We start from the raw sequence: 22274 nt of genomic DNA, 5'->3' as shown, positions 1-22274 counted from the left end.
TATTATGTCCATTTTAGATAGTGTATATAAAGCATATGGGGTCCCGATGGGATGCATCCACGTGTGCTAAGGGAGTTGGTAGAGGTGATTGCTGAACCGCTCTCTATCATCTTTGAAAGGTCCTGGAGAACAGGAGAGGTGCCTGAAGATTGGAGGATAGCCAGTGTCACTCCAGTCTTCAAGAAGGGCAAGAAGGAAGATCCGGGAAACTACAGGCCAGTCAGTCTCACCTCTGTCCCTGGAAAGGTGTTGGAACAGCTTGTTCTGGATGCCATCTCCAAGCAATTGGAAGAGAAGAAGGTTACGAGTAGTCAGCATGGATTCACCAAGGGGAAGTCGTGCTTGACCAACCTCGTTGCCTTCTATGATGGCACCACCAGCTGGGTAGGTGAGGGGAGAGCCGTGGATGTCATCTACCTTGACTTTAACAAGGCATTTCATACTGTCTCCCATGACATCCTGCTAGCAAAGCTGAGAAAGTGTGGGATAGAGGAGTGGACAGTAAGGTGGGTTGAGAACTAGCTGACTGGCCGAGCTCAGAGGGTGGTGATTGGAGGAGCAGAGTCTGGCTGGAGGCCTGTGACTAGCGGTGTTCCCCAGGGGTCGGTGCTGGGTCCGGTCTTGTTAAACATCTTCATTGACGACCTTGATGAGGAAATAGTGTCTGCCCTCAGCAGACACAAAGCTGGGAGGAGTGGCTGACATGCCAGAAGGCTGTGGTGCCATTCAGCGAGACCTGAACAGGCTGGAGAGATGGGCAGGAAGAAACCAAATGAGGTTTAACAAGAGCAAGTGTAGAGTCCTGCACCTGGGAAGGAACAACCCGAAGTATCAGTACAGGCTGGGGGATGACCTGCTGGAGAGGAGCTCTGAGGGTCCTGGTGGACAACAGGTTGACCATGAGCCAGCACTGTGCCCTCATGGCCAAGAGGGCTAATGGGATCCTGGCGTGCATTAAAAGGAGTGTGGCCAGCAGGTCAAGGGAGGTGATCCTCCCCCTCTACTCTGCCCTGGGCAGGCCTCACCTGGAGTACTGTGTCCACTTCTGGGCTCCCCAGTACAAAAAAAGACAAGGATCTCCTGGAAAGAGTCCAGCGGAGGGCCACAAAGATGATATGGTGCCTGGAGCATCTTCCCTATGAGGAAAGGCTGAGAGACCTGGGTCTGTTCAGCCTGGAGAAAAGAAGACTGGATCTCATTAATGTGTATAAATACCTGAGGTGTGGGAGACAGAGGGATTTGGCCAACCTCTTTTCAGTGGTCTGTGGGGACAGGACAAGGAGTAATGGCCACAAGATAGAGCACAGGAAGTTCCGCACCAACATGCGAAAGAACTTCTTCACGGTGAGAGTGACAGAGCACTGGAACAGGCTGCCCAGGGAGGTTGTGGAGTCTCCTTCTCTGGAGATATTTAAGGCCCGTCTGAACACCTACCTGGGCATCCTACTCTAAGGAACCTGCTTTGGCAGGGGATTGGACCCGATGATCTTTCGAGGTCCCTTCCAACCCCTTCAGTTCTGTGATTCTGTGCTCCTGTGATTTTAGATAGTGTATATAAAGCACTAAAATTTAAAACTTTATTAAATCAGCAAGAATGAAACAGTCAGCAATGACAGGTTAAAAAGAACTAGGTTTGATCAGATATAAAAATAAAGCATGTAAAATATTTTTGCAAAGTTGATAGCAATCAGGAGTTTAGAATTTTAGTCCAGACAATCCCTACTTGAAACTAAACACACAGAACGACACATTAACTTTATGATTTACAAGCTTGTAGTGTAACTTCACTCAAAAACTTCATTAACCACATTATAAGGATATATAATATTTTCCAGTTTTATACCAATTTTTCTGAACTTTTGGAAGTTTCTATTCTTTAATTATACATTAGTATATTTCAAGTTGGGTTTTTGGTTGCTAAATTTGGCTCTATTAATACCCACCTTTCATGTATTCCTTTAATAAATAGCCAAAAAACGCCCAACAATTTTATCTTTACTTCTTCTAAAAACTGACATTCCAGCAAAATTTTAGTTTCTTTGAAGTGTCCCATATGATTAATTTCACAGTAACCTTAGTTATAGTGGATAGTTCCAGCCTCCTGAAGCTGGTAACCTATTACTACTCACCATCTCACTAACAGATAAGATGCAAAGTCAAGTTATTGGCTTGTTTTGTTAAAAACAACCACCACCACACATACACCCCTCACTGAAGAGACGTAACCCAGACTTCAGAGCATTTTTGAAGAAGAAAAAAAAAAAAAAAAAGATTTAAAAAGTTTAGAAAACAGCTTTCCTTGCTTATTTGGGGTTAAAATATTTTTACTGCCACTACAAGGAAGTTTAAGAAGTTAGTTTGAATATAATCCATGATGACAATCTGAGCCTCAATACACAGGCACTTAGAGCAAAGACCTATAAGGAGCATAGACTCTTCCATTCAACTCAGTCAGGACTCCATAAGCTCCTGTGAAGCCACAAAACATGGAGATTTTGTCTCCAAGTTTACCATTCTCTGAAGCCAGGCAATAAAGCACTGTTTCTTATACTATGCTACAGTGAACATTCACTGTACAGATTCTTCCAATTATCCTTCCCCTGAAACAAAAGTATTTTGATTTATACTTCTCAATATTTCTTTTCCCCCTCCCTTTCTCAGCACATGGAGACAGGCAATAATGGGAGCTCAGCCACCTCTCTCCTATATTCACAGATCTGCTCTTTCTTGGACAAGGATTTATTGATCAATGTCTCTTGGTTAATTAAAGCACAAGAAGAGTAGGAAATTGAGTGGGTCGGGCATCTTGTGAATTGAATCATCACAGAAGACTAAGTATCCTCAAGGGGAATATTTTCATTTTTTTAATAGATTAGTTAAGATAGAGAAAGAAGCTAATAGCCTGGTTCTTCAGATATGATGATCCTTAGCTCTATTAAGGAAGCCTTTCTTTATCCCAATTTTTCAGCTGTTTATCACGTAATAGCTTTGCCTGGTATCTGACTGCTAAGAACATTTCAATTATACAGAGTATTTAATTTGCATTTTCCACAATGAAGCTCTGCAATTAGGCAATGTTAAAAATGAAGTACCTCATGCATTGACTTTTTGAGTAAACTCTTTATAATTTAGTTTTAATAATAATTATGAGAAAAAAATCACTCATGCACGAATCACTCAGAATTATCAATTATGATCCTTAAGGGTACCTTCCAACTCAGGATATTCTATGATTCTATGATAAAATACTGAAGTTAATCCACCAATGATTTGTTGAGATTTCTTTTCTTTCAAAAAACTGTAATTATTGGTTTTGCTTTCTGACATAGTAAGGAAGCCATTTTCTATCTTCAATAACCACTAGTCTTAGAAATTGCTTTATTTACATACAAACCTCGGCTTTCATTTGTTTCCAGCAGTGATACCATCAGTAGATACAACTCCAAAACAATGCAGTGATTATATACTCTCAAGCCAAATTTACAAGGATGTTGCAACATAAAAACACATCCTACTGACTTTCAGAATTTTTACTGAAGCTCATCAAGTCCGTCTGCCAGTTTCTCCATCTCATTTGTCTCCAGCATTCAAGCATGTTTATATATCTGCACTACTGACCAAAGAACTAGTTCTACCCTCCTCTTCTTCTCAGCTATTGCTTGTACCACACCTGATGACAAAAACAAGAAAATGATCTAAATAAAAATTTAATGGATCAGATACGTGAATTAGTTTTCAGCCAGAGTGATTACCTGACAAGGCTGCACAAACAGTAGTAAAAACTAAAGAGAGACTCCAAAAATAATAAGCTTCCTTGCAAAGACAGAACTGCTGTCTTTGCTGCTGAAGCTCCACACCTCACTGAATTGCAACCTTGTATACAACTAAACAGCTCATTCCATTCACTAACCATGGTACTTGGCTTTGTTTTTTTTTCTGTGAATTAAAGCGAGCAAAGCCTGCAAGCTTGTACCAAAGGAGGGTGGAGGTGGACACTTGGTAGAGTTCAGGCACATAAATCTACTAAACATGGGAACAAGACTGCAATTTCATATTAAACAATGCAAGACTTTACATAAAATGAGAAAAGACACATGAGAATGACTTCTAAACTGAGAGGTAGGGTAGGACAGAAGAAACATCATAGATATCAATAGTTAGGGATTTTACTTGCATGAAATTCTGTAAGCAGAAATCAATCTTCATTTGAATTTTATATTGTCTTTTTCATAGAATGCTCCTGCCTGCAAAAATCTCTAGATTTTCTTACAACAAAAAGAACAAAGCATTGAATACTAGTTAGATTTAGCTCTCCTTAAAGCAGCCAAAAAAAAAAAAAAAAAGAACACAGACAGACCCACCCCTAAAAATCACATGATAAAATTTTAAAAGAGGAACGGGAGGCAGACAAGAATTTGGTTTGTATGCTGTAGTAAAGATATGCATGGTTATTTCTCCATTTTCCTTAAAAAAAAAAAAAAAAAAAAAAGAAAAGGCAGTTAAAGCTTCAGGTAGACAGACCTGACAAGGTTTGCATAGAAAGAAAATAGCTGTTAAAGAACATTCCTGAATGCCTAAGGAGCCAAAAGCCTGAATATGCTTAAATGAAGCTAAAAGAAGCAGGTGCCGTTTGCCAGAACAGAGGTTCAATTCTTTGGAGGAGAAGGAAGCTGGAAGAAGATTAGGGAATTTGGAAGTGTTCCTTTAAAAAAAAAAAAAAAAATCAGCAAAGCATAATATTGACGGGGAAACAGGCTGTGAAAGAGGATTTCCTTGTGGTGGATAGAAATATTTGACCACGTATTCAATAAACTTATTTTACAAGTAACCACTAATGCTGATGAAGTAGAAATTCAAACAGTATGACTTTTCAAACAGTAGAATTCAAACTATGACTTCGCACATTTTGTACTAAGGAAAAAAAAAAACGACAGCAAAATCAATAAATTAAAGCTTCAAATCTTCATCCTAACTCAATAAAGAACCTTAAAACTTTGCTCATCTTAAAGGTCAGCGAGTACAATCAATTTAACACACCAGTCATGCACTTTACCTAGAGTTTTGCGTTCTCAGGGGCCCAAGGTACAAGGATGTTTCCTTCCTACGCACTGCAAAGCATACCATGCAGAGGATACTGTGTACACCAGCACTAACTGGTGGCTTGCAGGATACATCTGTCTTGCTGTCAGTTAGCTGTCCATCTCAGCCCCAGCTCACATCTCACCGACACTGCAAAAGCCAGTTCCTTCGACAGATTGCAACTGGTGCTGCTGGAACCCAGCAGCAACTGCTATCACTGCACCCTGGCCACAGCCACAGCCAGATGATTGCAAAAGGCTCCCAACAGCAGCAGGAACACATCAAGAGAACAAACAGGAACTGAGAACAAGTACAGAAAATTTTACAAGACCTTTCAACTCACCACTGAAACAGTTTAGATAATAACTGTGCCTGTAACGTAAGTCACTACTCAGAATCTAACCCCATTTATAGGAAAAGAAAAAAAAATGTTTTACCTTAAAACTCACTGTTACTTGTAACTACTGCATTGCAAGAACACGATGCAAAAGCAAATATGAACACATTCCTCCCACTTACCTTTCTTGTCAATAGACTTTTGCGCCTAATTCCGCAAGCCTCTAGCTGAAGACGCCCTCGCAATGCCAATTCGATTAACATGCAGCCACGCAAACCTGAGGAGATGCAATCATTCCAAAATGAAGTGTAACCCTGAGAAGATGAAAAGACAGTAAGATACTTCCACCTCCACCTGAAAACAAATAGAAGAATCATAGAACCATTAAGGTTGGAAAAGATCTCCAAGATCATCTGGTCCAACCATTCCCCCACCACCAATATCACCCACTAAGCACCATGTTCAACCTTTCCTTAAACACCCCCAGGGACGGTGACTCCACCACCTCCCTGGGCAACCCATTCCTATGCCTGACCACTCTTTCTGAGAAGAAATGCCTCCCAATTTCCAACCTAAACCTCCCCTGGGCAACTTGAGGCCATTCCCTCTAGTCCTGTCACTAGTTATCTGCGAGAAAAGGCCAACCCCCAGCTCCCAACAACCTCCTTTCAGGTACCTGTAGAGAGCAATAAGGTCGCCCCCGAGCCTCCTCTCATCCAGACTAGACAACCCCAATTCCCTCAGCCACTCCTCATAGGACTTGAGTTCCAGGCCCTTCACCAGCTTCACGGCCCTTCTCTGGACATGCTCCAGGGCCTCAATGTCCTTCTTGTAATTAGGGGTCCAAAGCTGAACACAGTACTCGAGGTGTGGCCTCACCAGAGCAGAGTACAGGGGGACAATCACCTCCCTGGTCCTGCTGGCTACGCTATTCCTGATACAAACCAGGATGCCGTTGGCCTTCTTGGCCACCTGGGCACACTGCTGGCTCATGTTCAGGCAAGCATCAGTCAGCACCCCCAGATCCTTTTGCTCCGCACAGCTTTTGAGCCACTCTGCCCCAAGCCTGTAGTGTTGCATGGGGTTGTTGTGGACAAAGTGCAGGATCCGGCACTTAGCCATGTTCAACCTCAACCCATTGGCCTCTGCCCATCAATGCAACCTGTCCAGGTCCCTCTACAGGACCTTCCTACCCTGCAGCAGATCAGCACTTCCCCCCAACTTGGAGCCATCTGCAAACTTTCTGAGGATGCACTTGATTTCCTCATCCAAGTCATCAATAAAGATATTAAAGAGGATAGGCCCCAACACTGATCCCTGGGGAACTCCACTAGTGACCTGTCACTGTTGAGGATTTTTTGAAACAGCAAAGATCCCATGGCTTGCTGCAGCTGAGCAAACCAAGCTACCAGGACGACTACGAGAAGTTCCCATGACAGTGTTCCCACATCGCCCGATTGAGGAATTTAGAAAAATATTGTTACCAGCCTCTGGCTTCAAGGATGGGATCTACATGACTGCTAATCACAAGGGGGTTGTTTTCTTGCAGGTGGGGTTGTTTTCTTGCAGTTGTTTGTCTGAGTGCTTTTGACCAATAATCTTGTGTGAGACACTATCCGCCCCTGTTAAGTTCGCTATAAAAGTCAGGCTATTCGGGTAATAAAAGAGAGCATGATCTGACCATACTAGTGTCTGTCGTGTTTCAGCCGTTCTTCCTGCAACAGGTCACCAGCTGGATTTCACTCTGTTCACCACCACTCCCTGGGCCTGGCCGACCACACAGTTTTCAACCCAGCAAAGAGTGTTGCTGTCCAAGCCATGGGCTGCCAGCTTCTCCAGGAGAATACCGTGGGAGACCATGTCAAAGGCCTTGCTGAAGTCTAGGTAGACTACGTCAACAGCCTTTCCCTCATCAACCAGGCGGGTCACCCCATCATAGAAGATGAGGTTGGTCAGGCAGGACTTGCCTTTCATGACCCCATGCTGACTGGGCCTGTTTCTATGGTCGTCCTGCATATGCTGCATGATTGCATTCACGATGACCTGTTCCATCACCTTTCCTGGCACCGAGGTCAGGCTGACAGGCCTGTAGTTCCCTGGGTCCTCCTAATGACCCTTCTTATAGATGGGTGTCACATTACAGAATCACAGAATCATCTAGGTTGCAAGAGACCTCCAAGATCACCTAGTACAACCTCTGACCTAACACTAACAAGTCCTCCACTAAAACGTATCACTAAGCACTACATCTAAAGATCTTTTAAAGACCTCCAGGGATGGTGCCTCAACCACTTCCCTGGGCAGCCCATTCCAATGCCTCACAACCCTTTCAGTAAAGAAGTTCTTCCTAAGATCCAACCTAAACCTCCCCTGGAGCAACTTTAGCCCGTCCACCCTCGTCCTATCACCAGGCACGTGGGAGAACAGACCAATCCCCACCTGGCTACAGCCTCCTTTAAGGTACCTGTAGAGAGCGATAAGGTTGCCCCTGAGCCTCCTTTTCTCCAGGCTGAACAAGCCCAACTCCATCAGCTGCTCCTCGTAGGACTTGTTCTCCAGACCCCTCACCAGCTTCGTTGCCCTTCTCTGGACTTGCTTGAGCACCTCGATGTCCTTCTTGTAGCAAGGGGCCCAAAGCTGAACACAGTACTCGAGGTGCGGCCTCACCAGAGCCGAGTACAGGGGGACAATCACTTCCCTAGACCTGCTGGCCATGCTGCTTCTTATCCAAGCCAGGATGCTGCTGGCCTTCTTGGCCACCTGAGCACACTGCTGGCTCATATTCAGCTGACTATCAACCAATACTCCCAGGTCCTTCTCCGCCAGGCAGCTTCCCAACCACTCATCTCCCGGCCTTTAGCACTGCTTGGGGTTGTTGTGCCCCAGGTGCAGGACCCGGCACTTGGCCTTGGTGAACTTCATGCAGTTGGCCTCAGCCCATCGGTCCAGCCTATCCAGATCCTCCTGCAGAGCTTTCCTACCCTCAAGTACATCGACACACACACCTAACTTGGTGTCATCTGCAAACTTACTGAGGGTGCACTCAACCCCCTCATCCAGATCATCAATAAAGATATTAAAGAGGACTGGCCCCAGTACTGAGCCCTGGGGGACGCCACTAGTGACCGGCCTCCAACTGGATTTGACTCCATTCACCACGACTCTTTGGGCCCGGCTACCCAGCCAGTTTCTATCCCAACGAAGCGTGCACCAGTCCAAGCCATGAGCAGCCAGTTTCTTCAGGAGAATGCTGTGGGAAACAGTGTCAAAGGCCTTACTGAAGTCAAGGTAGACCACATCCACGACCTTTTCCTCATCCACTAAGCGTCACTTTGTCACAGAAGGAGATCAGGTTCATCAAGCAGTACCTGCCTTTCATGTGTTAATGTCTCTCCTCAGTGTTCAATGGGGATAATCCTACCTCAAGGTAGGGGATGCCTTTAAATCTGATGGAGCTCACAGTAGATGCTGATGGATTTAGGTATCAAATCTGTAGTGATTAAAACTATTTGTTTGGAGCTTGTAAACACACAAAGATATATATAAGAAAAGTTAGGAGAGTTTTTGAACTTCATGTATTATTTGATTGTCAAGACACTTTTACTTTAGCTCCTGGAAATTATATCACAGTGAGCTCACACTCATAGGACTCTGCCTGGATTTATTGACTTCCATTGTGGGTGTAAGTGAGGGAGAGGGCTGAAACTTGTTCTAAGAACTACTCTAAGCTGCTAAGACCAATTACAGTTTGTCCTGGTTTCAGCTAGGATAGAGTTAATTTTCCTCCTAGTAGCTGGTAGGTTGCTATGTTTTGGATTAGGATGAGAAGAGTGCTGATAACATGCTGATGTTTTAATCGTTGCAGAACACTGCTCACACCAAGCCAAGGACATTTTCAGCTTCTCACTCTGTACTACCAGTGGGCAGGCTAAGGGTACAGCAGGAGCTGGGAGGGGACAGACCCAGGACAGCTGACCCAAAGTGGCCAAAGGGGTATTCCATCCCATCTGACGTCATGCTAAATATATGGGGGGGCTAGCTGGGGGGTGGGGAGGGCCAGCTGCTTGGGAATAGGCTGGGCATCGGTCAGCGGGTGGTGAGCAATTGCAATGTGCATCACTTGTTTTGTACACATTTATTATTATTGTTATTATTTTCCTGTCTTAATAAACTGTCTTTATCTCAACCCACAGGCTTCATTTTCCCATTTCTCTCCCCCATCCCAGAGAGGGATATATCCTGCCGTATCTGTTCCCCTGTACATTGTGCAACAGAAACCATGAGTCCTGCCAGCTCCTGGGTTAGGATCCCTTTCCCCCTTTGAGACAGGTGGGACCCATTGGCAGCCATCAGGCCAGGTGCTGAGTAAATCTCCCCACAGTCAAAAACAACAACAAAATAAATAAACAAACAAACAACCTAATTCCTGCAATGGCACCAGCCTCTCAGCCATGTATTAATCATCTGGGCCTTCCAGGTCTGCTCAGTATCCCTCCTTGCCCCTGAAGGGATAGAGGAAGACACCACCTGCGCTCCCACTTCATCCAGTAACTGTCCCAATCCCCTGAAGTCCTTTTTGATAGCCTTCAGGCTTCTCTCAGCAATTTTGTCTCTGCCAGGATGAATTATCACTAAGGGATAATAATCGGAGGGGTGAATCAGGCCAGGAAGTTTCCTGGTAATGTCCCTGACCCGGGCCCCAGGGAGGCAGCAGACTTCCCTACAGGTAGGGTCCAGCTGACAAATGGGGCCCTCTGTTCCCCTCAGAAAGGAGTCGCCTACAACCATTAATTATCCTCCTTTCCTTTCTTGGTGGAGGAAGCCTTCAGGTATGGACTTGACTTCCTTGTCCTAGACAACCTCCTGTGTGGACCTTCCCCCACATCCTCACCAATCTGTCTCTCAAGCTCCAGGGGCCTCAAGCCTATTGTGTAAGGGCACCTGGGGAGTCGAGGTGAGCAGGGAGGAGGCTCACCTGCAATGTCGAGTAGGGACCTGTTTCCATTCCTCTCTATCTCTCAGGTCCCCTCCCCCTCCAACAGCAATAGGGCAGGGGGTCCACCACTATTTGGGGTGTATCGCCCAGGTACCTTTCTTGCAGGCATGTGTCGTGACTAACCAGGTGGCCTTTGCCAAATGCGTATCCCAATTTTTGAATGTTCCAGCGCCCATTGCTTTCAATGTAGTCTTTAACAGTCCGTTGTATCGTTCAACTTTCCCGGAGGCTGGTGCATGATAGGGGATGTGATACACCCACTCAATACCATGTTCTTTGGCCCAAGTGTCTATAAGGTTGTTTCGGAAATGAGTCCCATTGTCTGACTCTATTCTTTCTGGGGTGCCATGTCGCCATAGTACTTGCTTTTCAAGGCCCAGGATAGTGTTCCGGGCGGTGGCATGAGGCACAGGATATGTTTCCAGCCATCCGGTGGTTGCTTCCTCCATTGTAAGTACGTGGCGCTTGCCATTGCGAGTTTGAGGGAGTGTGATGTAATCAATCTGCCAGGCCTCTCCATATTTATATTTCAGCCATCGTCCTCCATACCAAAGAGGCTTTGACCGTTTGGCTTGCTTGATTGCAGCACATGTTTCACAGTCATGAATAACCTGTGCTATAGCGTCCATGGTCAGGTCCACCCCTCGATCACGAGCCCATCTGTATGTTGCATCTCTACCTTGATGGCCTGAGGTGTCATGGGCCCATCGGGCTATAAATAATTCACCTTTATGCTGCCAATCCAGGTCCACCTGAGCTACTTCAATCTTAGCAGCCTGATCCACCTGCTGGTTGTTTTGATGTTCTTCAGTAGCCCGATTCTTGGGCACATGAGCATCTACGTGACGTACTTTCACAGCCAGGTTCTCTACCCGAGCAGCAATATCTTGCCACAAAGCAGCAGCCCAGATGGGTTTGCCCCTACGCTGCCAGTTGTTTTGCTTCCATTGCTGTAACCATCCCCACAGGGCATTTGCTACCATCCATGAATCGGTGTAGAGATAGAGAACTGGCCATTTTTCTCATTCAGCAATATCTAAAGCCAGCTGAATGGCTTTCACTTCTGCAAACTGACTCGATTCACCTTCTCCCTCAGCAGCTTCTGCAACTCGCCGTGTAGGACTCCATACAGCAGCCTTCCATCTCCGATGCTTCCCCACAATACGACAGCACCCATCAGTGAACAGGGCATATTTCTTTTCATTCTCTGGTAACTGGTTGTACAGTGGGGCTTCTTCAGCACGACCCACCTCCTCCTCGGATGATATCCCAAAGTATTTGCCTTCTGGCAAGTCCATAATCACTTCCAATATTCCTGGGCGACTGGGGTTTCCTATTCGAGCCCGCTGAGTAATCAGTGCAACCCACTTGCTCCACGTAGCATCAGTTGCATGATGCGTAGAAGAGACCCTTCCCTTGAACATCCAGCCTAGTACCGGCAGTCGGGGTGCTAGGAGGAGCTGCGCTTTAGTACCGACCACCTCCGAAGCAGATCGAACTCCTTCATATGCTGCCAATATCTCCTTTTCAGTTGGAGTATAGCGGGCCTCGGATCCTCTGTATCCCCGACTCCAAAACCCCAGGGGCCGACCTCGAGTTTCCCCAGGTTCTTTCTGCCAGAGGCTCCAGGTGGGGCCATTCTCCCCGGCTGCAGTGTAGAGCACATTCTTTACACCTGGTCCTGTTCGAACTGGCCCAAGGGCTACTGCATGGACTATTTCCTGCTTGATTTGTTCAAAGGCTTGTCGTTGTTCAGGGCCCCATTCAAACTCATTCTTCTTACGGGTTACTTGGTAGAGCGGGTTTACAATCAGACTGTAATTTGGGATGTGCATTCTCCAAAACCCCACAACACCTAGGAAAGTCTGTGTTTCTTTTTTGCTAGTTGGTGGAGACATAGCTGTTATTTTGTTGATCACATCCATTGGGATTTGATGACGTCCATCTTGCCATTTTATTCCTAAAAACTGGATCTCTCGTGCAGGTCCTTTGACTTTATTTTGTTTTATGGCAAAACCGGCTTTCAGAAGGATTTGGACTATTTTCTTCCCTTTCTCGAAAAACTTCCTCTGCTGTGTCACCCCACACAATAATGTCATCGATGTACTGCAGGTGTTCAGGAGCTTCCCCCTGCTCCAGTGCAGACTGGATCAGTCCATGGCAAATGGTAGGGCTGTGTTTCCACCCCTGGGGCAGCCGATTCCAAGTATATTGGACTCCCCTCCAAGTGAAAGCAAACTGTGGCCTGCACTCTGCTGCTAGAGGGATGGAGAAAAATGCATTAGCGATATCAATTGTGGCGTACCACTTGGCTGCCTTCGATTCAAGTTTGTACTGAAGTTCCAGCATGTCCGGCACTGCAGCACTCAGTGGTGGCGTGACTTTGTTCAGGCCACGATAGTCCACTGTTAGTCTCCACTCGCCATTAGACTTTCGCACTGGTCATATGGGACTATTGAAAGGTGAATGAGTCTTGCTGATCACTCCTTGGCTCTCCAATTGACGAATTAGCTTATGGATGGGAATCAGGGAGTCTCGGTTAGTGCGATATTGCCGCCGGTGCACAGTTGTGGTAGCGATTGGCACTTGCTGTTCTTCGACCCTCAGCAACCCCACAACAGAGGGATCCTCTGAGAGACCAGGCAAGGTAGATAATTGTTTAATGCCTTCTGTCTCTAAGGCAGCTATACCAAAAGCCCACCGGAACCCTTTTGGGTCCTTGCAATACCCTCTTCTAAGATAGTCTATGCCAAGGATACATGGAGCATCCGGGCCAGTCACAATGCGGTGCTTTTCCCACTCATTCCCAGTCACTCACTTCAGCCTCCAATACAGTCAACTGCTGAGATCCCCCTGTCACTCCACAAATACAGATGGGCTCTGGTCCTTTATAGCTCGATGGCATTATAGTACATTGTGCACCGGTGTCTACTAAAGCCTTATACTTCTGTGCGTCTGACGTGCCAGGCCATCGAATCCACACAGTCCAATAAACTCGATTGTCCCTTTCCTCCCCCTGGCTGGAGGCAGGGGCCCTCTAATCCTGGTCAGAATCTTCTTCATTTCTGTGTTTGAAGGACTGCCTGCTGGAAGTTGGAGCAGCAAACTTTTCAGAGAATCCCTTCTTCCTGATTGTTTTCTTTTGCAACTCACGTACCCGTGCCTCTAGGGTCGCGGTAGATTTTCCATCCCATTTTCTCATGTCCTCTCCATGGTCTCGTAAGTAAAACCACAGGGTGGCACGGGGTGAGTACCCACCATATCGTCTTCCTTGTGTGGATGAACGACTACCCCTGATAGCTGAGACACTGCTCTGTACAGGTACGGAGGAGAATAATCTCTCTTCAAGTTGGTGAACCTTTTCAGAAAGTTTCTCCACAGTGTTCTCTTTTGGTCGGTGGACACTGGTTGGTTCAGGTGGGGATGAAGATAGATTCTCTTTAAGTTGGTGGAACTCTTCAGAAAGTTTCTCCACAGCTGAGACGCAGGCCTGTAAGGAAGAGGAGAGACTTTCTTCGTACTGCCGGAGTTGTTTAGCCACTTCATCCACTGTGGGTTCCTCATCCTCTTTCCAGGCCATTATTGCCAATGAGCTGGCATATGATGATGGTGCACTCCGTACAAACTTCCGCCACATGGGTCGTGTACACCTGACTTCATCTGGATCTTTGGATGTTTGTCTGAGGTCTGGATCCTCATAAATCACTTCCCGTACGGCTAATTCCCTCAGGTACTGGATTCCCTTCTCCATAGTGGTCCACTTGCCTGGTAGACATACAAGTTCTTCCTTGAAGGGATACCTTTCCTTCACAGCTGAGAGGAGACGCCTCCAGAGGATGTGAGATTGTGCTCCATCTGCAATTGCTTTGTCAATGCCTGCGTCTCTAGCAAGGGATCCCAGTCGCTTGGCTTCCCTGCCGTCTAATTCCACACAATTGGCTCCAGAGTCCCAGCATCGGAGCAGCCAGGTGACAAGCTGCTCACCTATACAACGACCAAAATCTTTTCGCACATCTCGTAACTCACGCTCGTTTAGGCTTCGGGTAGTTACTGTTGATTTTTCAGCATCCTCATCTTCCTCCTCCTGAACCCTTGATGGCCCAGCGTCGTCGTCGTCTCCGTCATCTCTATACCTAGATTTGGCAGAAGACTCTCTGCATCCTAAATGACCTGAATCTCTATACCATTTTTTCACCTTCTCTACAGGGGCAGCTTGCACTGCTACAGCTCGTTTCTCTGACCCCGTTACAGGGTCTGCCACAGAGGTTGGAATACCCTCTGCAGGGTCGACTTGCACTGCTACAGCTCGTTTCTCTGACCTTGTTACAGGGTCTGCCACAGAGGTTGGAATACCCTCTGCAGGGTCAACTTGCACTGCTACAGCTCGTTTCTCTGACCCCGTTACAGGGTCTGCCACAGGGGTTGGAATACCCTCTGCAGGGTCAACTTGCACTGCTACAGCTCTTTTCTCTGACCCAGCCACAGGAGCTGGAGCAGCTGTAGGAACCGGAGCTGGGACTGGAGCATCTGCAGGAGCTGGGAATGGAGCGGCTGCAGGAGCTGGGACTGGAGCGGCTGCAGAGTCCACCGTAGGGGTCACAGTGGCCGTTGGATCTGTCACAGGGCTTGGAGTGGCCGCAGGGTCTGTCACTAAGTTGATAGCAGTATCAATGGCAGCTCGATAGGCATGAGCCAGGCCCCAGCATGTTACAATGATTTGTGTTACTTTGGAACTGCCAGAATCATGACACCTTTTTCTCAAGCATTCTGCCAGTTTTTGAGGATTTTGCAGTTGTTCAGGGGTGAATTTCCAAAACACTGGGGGTGCCAACTGCTCTAGATGCCTGCCCATATCCTCCCATACTCCCTGGCACCCACAACTATACTGCCTCCGGGCAGATCTCCGGATGAGCTTCCTAAGTAGTTGTTTAACTTTAAGCAGAATCTGAAGCGCATTCAGGAGGCATAACAACAAGACTAGGCTGGTCTGAGTATCCCAAGGATATTCAATATCTTGGAGAGCTATTGTAGCAAGCTTGGAGGGTAAGAGGGTGGTGAAGGAAAAAGGGAGAGTGATCCAGGAGGATACAGGGGTGGTGAAGGAGAAAGGGAGAGTAATCAAGTAAGAAAAAATATCTTCCCCTTTCCCCTCCACAGATTGACTCCCTAATGGAAAAAAACAATAGGTATAATTGCTAATAGTTTCCAAGATACAGTTTCCAAAGTACAGAGTCGACGATGTTACTGAGTACAAATACCGAGTTAGAGTCATGACCAGATATCTCATCGTCTCATAAGCCATTGCTACAACACTCAGTACCATAATGATCTGAAACCAGGGCCCGGAGAGGATAAACAACATGACAGAGAGCAAGTACGGAAAATAATGTACTATAATACTCAATTTGGAAATTTGTCCCGCAACTACGACATCATCGGCATAAGCAAAACCTGGTGGGATGAGTCCTGTGACTGGGGTGTTGCGATAGATGGTTACAGGCTCTTCAGGAGGGACAGGCAGGGTAGGCGAGGTGGTGGGGTGGCGATGTATGTGAAGCAGGGGCTGGACTGTGTGGAACTTCAGGTCGGCGATGGCAAAGTTGAGAGCCTCTGGGTAAGGATCAAGGGACGAACGAATAAAGGGGATGTCGTTGTGGGAGTCTATTACAGACCGCCTGGCCAGGACGATAGCGCCGATAAATTATTCTTTACAGAACTAAGAGAGGCCTCGAGATTAACTCCCCTTGTCCTTATGGGGGACTTCAACTTGCCAGACGTTAACTGGGAGTGCCACACGGCTGACACGAGCAAGTCCAGGAGGTTCATGAAGCACCTAGATGATAACTTCTTGGTGCAGGTGCTAACGGAGCCAACTAGGAAAGGTGCCCTCCTAGACCTGTTGCTAGAAAACAGAGAGGGTCTGGTGGGAGATGTGGTGATTGGTGGCCGCCTCGGTCATAGCGACCATGAAGTGGTTGAGTTCAAAATTTATGGTGACAGAAGGAAAAGTGCCACCAAAACCTCATCCCTAGATATGGGGAAAGCGGACTTCAGGCTGCTCAGGGAACTAGTCAGCAAGGTCCCCTGGGAAACTGCTCTTGAAGGCCTCGATGTCCACCAGTGCTGGTCACTCTTTAAGCGATGCCTCCTAGAAGCACAAGATAAGGCAATTCCAAAATATCGCAAGTCAGGCAGGCGGGGCAGGAGGCCGGCGTGGCTGACCAGGAATGTTCTAATGGAGATTAGGCGGAAACAGAGAGTGTTTCGCTACTGGAAGGAGGGCCAGGCGTCATGGAAAGAATACAGGGATGCTGTTCGTGTTTGTAGGGAGAAAGTTTGAGTGGCCGAAGCACAGCTAGAGTTGAAGCTGGCTGTGTCTGTGAGAGAAAATAAAAAGGGTTTTTTTAGATATGTAAATGGAAAAAGGAGAACTAAAGAATACATAGGGCCGCTCCTTGATAGGGAAGGTCTCCTCACAGACGATGACGTAGGCAAAGCAGAGACGCTTAACGCCTTCTTTGCCTCTGTCTTCAATGCCGATGATGGGCTTCGGGACCCAGGGTGCCCTGAGCTGGAAGACCGGGACGGTGGGGATGACAAACTCCCAACTGACCCTGAACGTGTGCGGGATTTGCTAATCCACCTGGATCCCTACAAGTCCATGGGTCCGGATGGGATTCATCCCCGGGTGCTGAAAGAGCTGGCGGATGTCATCGCGGAACCTCTATCAATTATTTTTCAACGATCCTGGGAATTTGGAGAGGTCCCGGTAGACTGGAAGCTGGCAAATGTTGTGCCAATTTTCAAGAAGGGTCAGAAAGAAGACCCTAGCAATTACAGGCCTGTCAGTCTCACGTCAGTGCCTGGTAAAATCATGGAGAAGTTGGTTCTCGGACTTATTGAGGCGCACCTGGGGGACAAAGCAGTCATTGGTCCCAGCCAGCATGGGTTTGTGAAGGGTAGGTCCTGCCTAACTAACCTGATTTCCTTTTATGATAAGATCACCCGTATGGTGGACCAAGGGAAACCAGCTGATGTGATTTTTTTGGACTTCAGCAAGGCTTTTGACACGGTTTCCCATAGGATCCTACTGGACAAAATGTCCACCATACAGCTAAATAAAAACATCATACGATGGGTGAGCAATTGGCTAACGGGCAGGGCCCAAAGGGTTATGGTAAATGGGGCTGCGTCAGGCTGGCGGGCGGTCACCAGTGGGGTCCCTCAAGGCTCCATTTTAGGGCCGGTACTTTTCAATATTTTTATAAACGATCTGGATGTAGGAATAGAGGGTATTTTGAGCAAGTTTGCTGATGACACCAAACTTGGAGGAGTTGTGGACTCAAATGAGGGCGTAAAGGCCTTGCAGAGGGATCTGGACAGGTTGGAGAGCTGGGCGATCACCAACCGCATGAAGTTCAATAAGAGCAAGTGCCGGGTCCTGCACCTGGGACGGGGAAACCCTGGCTGCATGTACAGACTGGGCGATGAGACGCTGGAGAGCAGCCTAGAAGAGAGGGATCTGGGGGTCGTGGTAGACAGTAAGTTGAATATGAGCCAGCAGTGTGCCCTGGCAGCCAGGAGGGCCAATCGTATCCTGGGGTGCATCAAGCACGGCATCGCTAGTAGGTCAAGGGAGGTGATTGTCCCGCTCTACTCTGCGCTGGCGCGGCCTCACCTCGAGTACTGTGTGCAGTTCTGGGCACCACAGTATAAAAAGTACATGAAACTGTTGGAAAGTGTCCAGAGGAGGGCTACGAAGATGGTGAAAGGCCTTGAGGGGAAGACGTACGAAGAACGGCTGAGGTCACTGGGCCTGTTCAGCCTGGAGAAGAGGAGGCTGAGGGGGGACCTCATCACAGTCTACAACTTCCTCGTAAGGGGTTGTCAAGAGGCAGGAGACCTTTTCTCCATTAACACTAGTGACAGGACCCGCGGGAACAGGGTTAAGCTGAGGCAGGGGAAATTTAGGCTGGACGTCAGGAGGGGGTTCTTCACAGAGAGGGTGGTTGCACACTGGAACAGGCTCCCCAGGGAAGTGGTCACTGCACCGAGCCTGTCTGAATTTAAGAAGAGATTGGACTGTGCACTTAGTCACATGGTCTGAACTTTTGGGTAGACCTGTGCGGTGTCAAGAGTTGGACTTGATGATCCTTAAGGGTCCCTTCCAACTCAGGATATTCTATGATTCTATGATTTGGAAAACAGGTGCAGCAGAGTTGAGATTAAAGCAATCAGCATTATGACAAGTGACTATTAAGCAGGTCTAATACTTACACCAATTTTAGTTTAACACACTGTGGTCAGATCTGCCGTTATCTCAACCTTTCGAGCCCCACGTTGGGTGCCAAAAAGACTGTCGTGGTTTAACCCGGCTGGTAGCTAAACACCACGCAGCCGTTCGCTCACCCTCCCCCCTCCCTCTCTGGGACGGGGGAGAGAAATGGAAAGTGAAGCCCGTGAGTTGAGATAAAGACAGTTTAATAAGACAGGAAAATAATAATAACAAAATAATAATAATAATAATAACAATAATGTTACAATGGTGATAATAGGAAAGTAATAATAATATGTACAAACAAGTGATGCACAATGCAATTGCTCACCACCTGCTGACCGATGCCCAGCCTAACCCCGAGCAGTCCGGCCCCCTTCCCCCGGCTAGCCACCCCTATATATTGTTTAGCATGACGTCAGATGGTATGGAATACCCCTTTGGCTAGTTTGGGTCACCTGTCCTGGGTCTGTCCCCTCCCAGCTCTTACTGCACCCCCAGCCTGCCTGTTGGCAGGACAGAGCAAAAGGCTGAGATGTCCTTGGCTTGGTATAAGCACTGCTCTGCAACAATTAAAACATTGGGGTGTTATCAGCACTCTTCTCATCCTAAGCCAAAACATAGCATTCCACCAGCTACTAGGAAGAAAATTAATTCTGTTCTAACTGAAACCAGGACAGCATGGCAGGGAGTTTCTCCACCAGTCTAACTCCTGTTCACACTCCCTGATAGTCCTTAATCTCTCCACCTCCTCCTTGAGCACTACCTCCAGGCTGATCAGATCCTCCACCTGCTCGCACCTCATGCGAGCAGTATCTCTGCCACCCTCCACTGGTAGCAACAGGCTCAGGCACTCCCTGCAGCCAGAGACCTGAACAGCCACATTTTTGGGCAGTCACTTGGTCTGGGTTGCCGCAGTCCGTTTGGCAAGAGGAGGCTTGCTGCGTTCTGTAAGCAGTTCTCTTACCCTCATGCACTTTTGAAGTAGCACTACTAGACAACCACCATTCCTGTACTGTAAACATGAAAGAGAAACAGATTCATCCTCTGTTAATTTTGACTTAGTCTGTTCTTCAAAGAACAGAGGAACTTCAGGAAAGTGACAAACAAAACAGTACATAATTTTGACTACATATAAACTAAATGTTAACTAATTACATTTTAAGACATCAAGCATTTGGCATTACTGACATCACACAGGCTTATCTGAGTTTCCTGAGACACGTTAATATGCTTTAATATCCATAAACAATATGGCACTGAAGTAATAACCTGAAAAGCAATATTAAGAGATATATATAGTTCTTATGTGGATTACAAAGCTGCAAATCACATTCATTCTATGAACCACACCATACCTATCACACTTCATCTGTATTTCTGCATTGATAGCTGTCTGCTTAAATAGCAGAACCAAATATTTGACACAATAAATTTACTCAATCACTAGAAACACATTTATTCAATTTTGTACTCCACTACTTGACAACCGTGACAAAAAAAAAAAAAAAAAAGAAAATGATTCTATTTAAATTATACAGTTGCCAACATTTAATATTACCAAACATGCAAGAACAGTATGTAGGACAAAGCAAAATCATTCTGAGAAATTTCTTTTGAGAAATGATTGTGGAAACACTTGGTATGATCTAGAAAGACCTTCCAAAACTCCTCCAGCAATGCATCCTCTTTATGAAAAGATCCACTTTGGAATACAGAAAAAAAAAAAAAAAAAAAAAAAAAAAAAAGGAGCACACACTCATAACATTTACCCTAGCCAGTAACAACAACCAGCTTAAATCACGAGTAATGCAACTTTATCTTGTTCACAAATGACAGCTGCCAGTGTACACACCAGATGGACACACCTGAAGTCCACTAGACGTACAATCCAGTCACCAACTAATAATGTCATCAAATGTAGACTTCTAGGAACAAAAAAAAGTTTCCATTTAGCACTTAGCTATTTTCAAGAGCTTTATTACATAGATGATCTTCTAAAAATTCTACAAAAAACACTGAATTAGTAGAAAGCCATTACTGAAATGTCACAGATGTTTACTTAAAAGGCCATAGACATAAGGTTGGAAAGGCATTTGAGGAATTATCTAGTCATCCTTTTTACTGAAAAACAATGCTTTGTATCAGCTACTCTCAGAAGCCAGGCATTCTGTATATTGTTTTTGGTAAGCACCAGACATTTCTTTGCCATTTGGATTTTTGCCATGGATTTCTTTCAATCCATTACGCTGGTCTTTCCAGGTAGTTCAAACAGATGGATGGATAATGTTTTGCTCTTACTGCAAACACTTCAGACAACTGAAGAAACCTTCAGAGAAGGTCAGGTTAGCACACAACAGTCTAAATCATCCTTTAAATTAACTCAAACTTCCCAGCGTAGCTGAAACGGAATAAAGCGAACATTTATCTTCAATGCTGCAAACAGCTCCTTGACACCTATCTCAAGTGGCATACAGCACAACTAGAAAAAGGTACAGAAAAGAGAAACAGTAACGCTCAGCATTACAGAACTACTGCCTATTAAAGAGGCAATAGAGGGACGGTGAAAAATCTTAGAATCATTAAGACCATTAAGAACTCGAGGCCATTCCTTCTAGTACTATCGCTGGTTATCTGCAAGAAGAGGATGACCCCCAACTCCCCACAACTTCTGTTCCAAATACCTAGTCTGTTCCAAATACCTAGCAGTCTCAAAACACTTGCATTAAAGATCATTGTTTACAGATGCAAGCCATTCCGCTATTTAATACCCTTAAATAGCACTAATATTCCCACCAAATACAACACCAATTTTTTTTGCTGTATGTCTTCCTTACAAGTCTTTTCTAATTTTATAAACACCTTAACTCAATGAAATACTTATTTCATTATAGTTGCTAAGCAAGGTGTCTGTCTTAAAAGGTAATGAATTGTTATTTGACAGCAATCGCATTAGAACAGCGCTTTAAGCTATGAATAGCTCACAAGCCAATTTTATATCTGCATTGATTCAATAAGAATGTTCACAACTGTCATGTTTATTTACACAAAAGTGGTTTTCTTCTGAGCTGACCTAGAAACGCTAAGATTAAAAAAATACTTGTACTAGACAAGCATAAAGGGGAATGAAAATAAAGTTTACAATAGAAACTTACTACTCTATTAACTTTGAAAGCTCAAACTTGCCACTCAAGTATGGCAAAGCACATAACTAACACCAACATCTTCTTTCTACTTAAAGAATAGGTTATCCAAAATCCACATTCATTACACCATTTCCCTCCCATCACCTCTTGCATCATTTATTCTCTTTCTCCTCTTTGTATGTCCCTTCCTCAATTCCCAGCTGACACAAGCCTTCCTGCTCAGTTAGCCTTTAGTTACCTGGAACCTAAATCCCACCCATCTCCTGACCATGGCCCTATGCCTGAGTATTACCAACCTACCACCTTACCTTCTACTTTCCATTTTTACTTTGCCTTTTCAGCTGCATGTCCCCACCACCTGCCCGTGACACCCTCTCCTACAGCTGCCTGCTTCCCCACCTCATGCTCCTGTAACATAAAATACATTAAATTTTCACTTCT

At 45.9% G+C, this 22274-nt stretch overlaps 1 protein-coding gene across 2 annotated transcripts in view; it reads right to left on the bottom strand.

The window, feature by feature from the left end:
* LOC311426326 (Golgi phosphoprotein 3-like) overlaps positions 1-22274 on the bottom strand; it is a 56053-nt gene that overhangs the window by 8811 nt on the left and 24968 nt on the right. The window contains exon 2 of one of the 2 annotated variants that reach the window (XM_084502760.1): positions 5599-5730. The exons of the other annotated variant lie outside the window; for it this stretch is intronic. Within the exon in view, the coding sequence (XP_084358886.1) occupies positions 5599-5730 (132 nt within the window). The remainder of the gene's footprint in view (positions 1-5598; positions 5731-22274) is intronic. 2 annotated transcript variants of the gene reach the window in all.

This window comes from Aythya ferina (genome assembly GCF_964211825.1).
Source record: "Aythya ferina genome assembly, chromosome: W".
Lineage (NCBI taxonomy): Eukaryota > Metazoa > Chordata > Aves > Anseriformes > Anatidae > Aythya > Aythya ferina.
This window is presented reverse-complemented; position numbering and strand designations above follow the sequence as displayed.